Below are 7500 nucleotides of genomic sequence, written 5' to 3' on the forward strand. Positions count from 1 at the left end.
CTGATTTATGGGTGTGTTGCTTCACATGTAGATTAGTTTCGGCTTCCCGCCAACGTAACAAGGGGCGGAGCCATGACACGCTCTGTGTTTGCAACACAGACAGGCAGATTGAAAGGAGGAGGAGAGGATCCGCATTCAGTCCTACATATACGACTCGGACACAGACCAAGCAGAGAGTACAAAATCATTTGTGTCTTTGTACAGTTTTACAGCCAACTGTGTGCTAGTTTCAAGTGCCGAGCTTGTACACCAAGACTAATAACCGCACACACTGAATTAACTTTGACTGAGGCACCGGATGCACCGCTCGAAGCCGCTACACGGCACACCAGACACTCTCTGTGGCGCGGCAGAGACATGAAGTGTCCCGAATCGTCGCGCCACGCATTTTTGAATTCTAAACAGGTTTCTGCAGCGGTCCGCGGCGCCCAGCCGTCGACTTGAGTGTACCCTGATAGAAACCGATGTTTAGAATTCTAAAACGCATGCTAGTTAAGATCACAGGGAGCTTCTGGGATCGTGAGAAATGCAAACGGCTGAAGTATAAGGTAGACTCAATGAGAAGTACACATGTTTGCAAACCTACCTAAAGATACAACCAATAATTCTGATTAGAGCGATAATGTGGAGAATATTGATCTTGTGTTGAGCCCAATGAGCCTTGCATCTAAAAATAGAGCTAGCGTGTTCCTTTAGTGATATCGCTTCGACTCACGCTGAAAATGGCGGACGTGAATCAACAAACTGAGGATATGATGACGCGCCTGTCAATCAATATTGGTGGGCGGGGGGACCGCTCTCCTACGTAAAGTTGCGGTCGATCTGAAAACCGCTCCAATTGGTCCACCGTTTTTATGTTGTTAAATTGAAAAAAAAGCACTGGGTGTGTTTATATCACCCCAATATGACGGTCTATACACCCTACATGCACATATGGCTGTCCAAACAGCTTGAAAAGTAGATCTTTTACCATAGGTGCCCTTTAAGTGTTTGTTTACTCTCAGATTTGTTGTGTGTTTGTTCATTTTTAGCAGTGCTTCATTTGTAAATTGTCCCGGAACAGATCGGGGTGACGGATCCGGCATGTCACCAGAGGAACAGGATGGTGCGGGTTGGTGTGTGAGGAGGGGGATCGGTAAACTGAGGTGCCGGGTCAGATTTCAGAGGTGCCGGATGCGGATCTGGCTTGTTCCGGTGTCATGAGAAATCAGGTCCCCCTGCAATCAAGTCCACTTAGGACCCTAATGGATTGTCTGTGTTGAATGCCTGATCAGAGAGTATTGTACTTCTCCACAGTGCAATAGGGTATAGCAGAGCTAGTGTTGTTCCCATACTGATAAACTTCCGGTGACCTGTTATTGTGAGTTGTTTTTCATTTTATACACTTCCTTTTACAGCATCGATGTTGTAATGTCATTACAATATAATCAGTTAAACAGACTTTGGCATTAATTTAGTTGCTCAAGCGTAAAACGAGACAAAAAGCGTCCATCAGAATTGGCAGGCTAGCGCAGAAGCTCCATTGAATATACTGGGGTAAAATAAATGCTCATATTATAAAGACATGGTGGGGGAAATGTAATTTAATGCAGTGCTTCTTGTACAATCTGAGACCCACTTTATATCAGATATCACTCAGCCAATGGAGATCGCTGATTTATAAAGAAAACAGACCTTAAACACGCCGATTTTGCATTGGCATACAATTCACTTGAAACGATTAACCCAGATTACCGGCAGATTAAAAGTCCTATTAGCATGCTTCAGCATATACCCCATTATAATCATTTTTGGTGCTTCTTATAGTCTATTCTCAGACTAATCATATTAGTGACATTATTATCGGTAACTACAAGTTAAAGATATGCATAGTTAAGATTACTGAAACCTTTGTAAACATTAAATGATGTCGTTTTCATGTATTTATATGTAACATTATATATTAACATAAGAAGTGGTAGCACGTCGTAGCTTTTTATTGAATAAACATGGCTTTAGTTGTGTGTGAAATACATAATTTTAAATAGTCTTATGTCATTATAACGCTCTTTTAAATTACATCAATTTAAACAAGATTTCACTGCATTTATATATATATATATATATATATTTATTTATTTATTTTTTTTTATCAGGCACTACAAACTATACCTATTACAACTCCAGTGAACCAATAGGATCCTAGGCGGACCCAATTGTCAGGGGGGACCCGATTTTACATGACACTGGCACACATTAAGGTCTGATTTTTAGGTGTTTTTCAACATTTTTATACATTTTTAATTCAGTTTTAATTATTTTATTTGATTAATTTTCTTTTTTTGTCAAAATCTCAGTAGACTTGTGTGTATTTGTCAAGTTTAGGTTTGTGTTTTATCATTTAAAAAAATATTTGTATTGTATTTTTAATTATTTGACAGTTTTTTTTGTTAAAATCAAAGAATTTTTATGTAAATTTTTTAATAAAATTTTTTTATTCAGAATTTCAACACATTCTTATTTCAGTTTTAATTATATTTAGTGAGTTAACTTTCAATGTTTCTAAATCTTAGATTTATTTTGTGTTTTGTTTTTCATAATTAATAAATGTAATGAAATATATTTATATAGTGCATTTATCATGAATAGTCATACACCCAAAGCGCTTCAGTACATCCAGTACTCTTGCCTTTGCAGCACGCTGAAGTACATTTCTAACACTTTATTCAATCTCAGTTCATATTTATTTCACACACAAACATCCAGAAATGTCCAAACACATTTATTATTTCAGCGTTGCATCTGTGAATCTTATTTTGTACAATATGCATGGTGTAATGAGTAGTAATCAGAGTAATCAGCTGCTTGCAGATATGAATCTTGTTTGTGGCAGTGAATCAGACTGATATATTTGGCATAATTCAGAGATGATTTTACGATCGTGTCAGTATGAATCGTGAACATTAGCTGTGTTTCCATCCAAAGATGAGAATTAGATTTATGCGCAAAACTGTAATATCTCATAAAACATTAGTGAATGTGGCTGGTGTTTTCATACAGTGATACACAGAAGAGCATCAGCTCCTCAGCTCCTGCTGCTCCTGCACAGATATCACTGAGAGGAGTGGAGTGTGCTGCACTGTTGGGATTCTCCACTGGTGTTTGTTCTCTAATAAATGAGCTGCGCCTCAGAAGACCAAACGTAATGAACGCAGTGGCTTTTGGAGGCGTGAGACGGGAGAGCCTCTTTTTAACCTCTTTTTAAGAACACTACTAAAAATATTTAGATTTCTTTCTGATTTTAAGCTAACAGGTAAATCATCCCACAGTTTGGCTCCCTTTAGAGAAGACAGATTGACCAAATGAGGTCTTCCACTTTGGTACTAGACAGTCACCATCAGCAGTTGCTCGTGTGACTCTGTAAGAGGTTTGATGCTGACTGATTAGATCAGAAAACAGCATTAGTACATGATTATTTAAACATTTAAAAACCAATTTAAGATCATTAAATTGAATAAAACTCAAAACTAAAAAGGTTATGTTTACATAAAACTTCACAATGATGCCATCGCATAGGCATCAAGTCCATCATTTGAACTGCTTGTTTATATATTGAGTCTATAGGCTTCAATGCAGTTAAAGAGGCTTGTGACCACGATGTAATGCAATATGTCAAGTGAGAGAATATAATTGTGTGCACGTATAATTCTGCAGTATATGTTGAAAACCTTCTAATAAAACGAAAACAGTTTAGACTTGGCTTAACTTTCTTACTCATATTTTTAACAAGACACTGCATTGACCTTATTCTACAATGCTGAAGTGCGCTCGTTTCTGCGATTGTTTTAGGACTCCCGATTCAACCGGCAGAAAACGATCAAACTACTTTACAAACAAGTGTTTGCATTACAATACATAAAAAGTAGAATAATACAATAAGAAAAGATCTGTTTGCACCATTAAGCAGCATAACAAGCTGTTTTTAATGTCTAAAAATGAATGGAAGTGAATGAAAGCGGAAGCCTCGAGTTAAAAAGATTCAAATGGCTGCGTCTGCTCACACGCGGAGAGTAAGGTGAATAACAATAATTCATATTTTTACAGTACTGTGACGGATGGGTTTAGGGTTAGTGTGGGGGAATGCATCAAAATATACAATTCATTGGGTAATTTAATAGATAACATACTTAATACTTGGTACAACTACTGTTTTATGTTACTGTGGCGATTGGGTTTAGGGTGGGGGTGGACGTTAATAAAATGGGAATATTGTATATATCTGAATATATCTGTAATAAATGGGACATTTTATAAATAATATAAATAATTCTTGTTAACTTCCAGCCGTAACCATATCTGATCTAGCAACAACCCTGCAAGAAGGTCACTGAGCCCAGCTGGGTCAGTTTGCATATCTGTGTGGAGTTTGCATGTTCTAATGTACTAAATTGGCTGTAGTGTATGATTGTGTGTGTGAATGAGTGTGTATGGGTGTTTCCCAGTCCTGGGTTGCGGTTGGAAGGACATCCGCTGTGTAAAACATATGCTAGAATAGTTGGTGGTTCATTCCGCTGTGGCGGCCCCTGATTAATAAAGGGACTAATGCTACTCAGCTGTGCGCACACATTATTAATGCATATTATCTAAATGTGTGCACATCTTAGTATATCTGTTAAATAGGGCTTGAAATTAACCTTTTTTTCTAGGTAGCACCTGTTCTCCTAACTTCAAAAATGCAGTCGCACCCACCAACAAGTATGAGCACAGTTCCTACACGTTTTATATTAACAGATTTAGTGCATTTGAAATCAACAGTAATCAAAGCTAACACATAAACAAACATCTGCATGCGCTCAGCGGCCCTGCACACACTGCTGGACGTGAATGAGATGAACTGAGTTATCAATAATAACTGTGCTGCTCTCTCGGGTGCTGTCTGATACTGCAGAGATGATATTGATTTAATGTTATAACTTATGATTTGCATTCGTCATCTTCATAGCATTAACGGTCTTTTCATGAGCTGCAATATTAGTTTCATCTCAGTAAATGCATGCTCTTTAGAGATGGTGAACGCGGTGTCAGTCGCACCACTGACAGCATCGTGATGATTAAATGTAGGATTAAATAGAACATCTCCTGCTTAAACTGTGTAGATGTGGCAAACAGTTACCTGAAAACTCCATCCCACCAGCTTTACAGTGAATGCTTTGGTCATTTTCATAGCGGACATAGCCAATGGAAGTCTTTTATCCACTCTTAGAAAAGTGTAGATGCTGGATTAACTTTCAGCACATGATCAGTAATCAGATGTGTCATTATCGGTAACTTTAGGTGGTTTCTAAAACTAAATCTGTCAGTGTTGTTTTCATTCTCTCGTATCCACACCGTTACGTTTTCGCAGCTGTAGCTCCCTCCCTGTCATCTGAACATCTGATATTAACTAATCCATTCTTGTTCTGTTCTAGCGCAGTGGGCCAATAAGAAGAGCTTGAAGGCGGGACAAGCATTACAGGCTTTGTTTACCGCAGCAAGTTGACATGTGAACGGTTTTAAAGCAGTCCTGAGCGCTGCGTTTGGCATTTTTAGGTTTCAAAGATGTTTAATGCGTGAATGTCTCTTAAATGCGCTGAACATTTTGCTGTGAAAACGACAACAATTTTATGCACTCGTACAAATGCTCCCAAATATATTTTGAGGTCGCACAGATAAAATTTCGGACACATATACGACCAGAACGGTCACAATTTCAAGCCCTGTTAAACATTTAAATATGTGATAGTCCAAAGTGTGCATAATTATCGGTGGATGGAAACACAGAGCTGAAGTCAGAATTATTCATCCTCCTGTTAAATTAGAATTATTTTATATGTTTTCTCCCAGCTTCTGTTTAATGGAGAGAAGATTTCTCAACACATTTCTACACATAAGAGTTTTCAAGAGTTCACACTGAGCTGATGATCGATTATAAGCTTGTTAGGCATGCTGTCCCGGGAGAGAGCCCTGAGCTCATAAGATCCTCGAGCATGGGGCTCCCTTACGTTTGCAAGGCGAGAGGGGAGTTTGAGCACAGGTAGTTCTGGAGAACTCCCCTGCTGTAGTAGCTAATAAACAGATAGTGATCGCTGTTACGAGATAACTACTTACTAGGAGCATGTGTATGGTGCTGATTTGGATTAGTCAATTAACTTAAGTTGCATGTTTTTGGGGTGGGAGGAAACCGGGGAACCCGGGGGGAAATCCACGTGAGCACGGGGAGAACGTGTAAACTCTATACAGAAACGTCGGCTGGCTTGGTAAGGACTAGAACCAGTGACGTTCTTGCTGTGAGGCAACAGTGCTAACCACTGGGCCACCGTGCCACCCATCTAGGAAAGAAGGAGGAGTAGGGGTGGAAGGGGGGATTCTTCAAAATGAAGATGGCTGTGATCTGGAACTGAGAGTGACTGAGAGTGGCTTAGGAATCGTCTGATTGGTCAATCATTAATTAGATAATGCAGGACCAGCTGTGATCAATCATAAGCAGGTGATCCTCTCCAAATTAGCTTATAAATAAACTTCACTTAATAACTCATCTCTAATAACTGATTTATTTTCTCTTTGTCATGATGACAGTAAATAATATTAGACTAGATATTCTTCAAGACACTAGTATTCAGCTTAAAGTGACATTTAAAGGCTTCACTAGGGTAATTAGGGTAAAGTTAGGGTAATTAGGCAACTCATTGTATAACAGTGGTTTATTCTGGAGACAATCCAACACTAATATTGCTGAAGGGGCTAATAATATTGAGCTTAAAATGGGTTTAAAACTATTAAGAACTGCTTTTATTCTAGCTGAAATAAAACAAATCAGACTTTCTCCAGAAGAAATAATATTATCAGAAATACTGTGAGAAATTCCTGAATCTGTTCAACATCATCTGGGAAATATTGGAAAAGAATAAATATTGCACAGGGGTGAATAATTTTGCCCTCAACTGTAGCTAGTGTGAGATCCAGACAGCTGAAGTCCTAATAAATCAGCGCAGTGTTCATCCAGTGTGTGTGTGTGTGTGTGTGTGGTCAGGGTCCGTGCACCTGTCTCTCCATCAGTGTCCTGATCTCCGCTGAGCCGCTCGTGTGCAGGACGCACAACACACCTGCTGATAGTAATCGTACACGCAGAGACGCGCCTGAACCACCACATTACAGTTGAAGTACTTATCACGACACTTCTCATCTGAAACACACACACACACACACACGCACACACACACACACACACACAAAACATGTGAGATTGTGCGTGTGAGATTGTGCGTGTCCAAGAAAACACAGAACGATGATGATGATGATGATCATGTGACCAGGACATGTCTAACACTGCATATTAATGAAGGTGCTGACCAATGAGAGCCAGGCAGGGCCCCGGATGGCACGCCTCCCTGTGATGCGGCTTCAGTGATTGGCTGCAGCCGTCGCTGGGCTTCATATCATCAGACAGACAGAGCACCTCCCTCAGCCGAAAACCAGACTCAC

The 7500-nt window shown here is 39.4% G+C and overlaps 2 protein-coding genes across 3 annotated transcripts in view; both read right to left on the reverse strand.

The window, feature by feature from the left end:
* Nucleotides 1–7122, reverse strand: part of slc24a5 (solute carrier family 24 member 5) — a 36143-nt gene extending 29021 nt beyond the window's left edge. The window contains exon 1 of the mRNA XM_056477873.1: nt 7060–7122. The gene's annotated coding sequence lies outside the window, so the exon portion shown is untranslated. The remainder of the gene's footprint in view (nt 1–7059) is intronic.
* Nucleotides 1–7500, reverse strand: part of LOC130245246 (thrombospondin type-1 domain-containing protein 4-like) — a 72521-nt gene that overhangs the window by 3475 nt on the left and 61546 nt on the right. The window contains exons 17-18 of one of the 2 annotated variants that reach the window (XM_056477872.1): nt 7369–7500; nt 7060–7201 (exon numbers count right to left, since the gene is read on the reverse strand). The exon at nt 7369–7500 is cut by the window's right edge and continues 13 nt beyond it. In XM_056477872.1, coding sequence (XP_056333847.1) covers nt 7071–7201; nt 7369–7500 — 263 coding nt within the window. In that variant the 3' untranslated portion in view covers nt 7060–7070. Of the gene's footprint in view, nt 1–2745; nt 7202–7368 lie in introns of those variants that run through there. The other variant, XM_056477871.1, reaches the window with a different exon arrangement.

The sequence above is a fragment of the Danio aesculapii genome, chromosome 18 (genome assembly GCF_903798145.1).
Source record: "Danio aesculapii chromosome 18, fDanAes4.1, whole genome shotgun sequence".
NCBI lineage: Eukaryota > Metazoa > Chordata > Actinopteri > Cypriniformes > Danionidae > Danio > Danio aesculapii.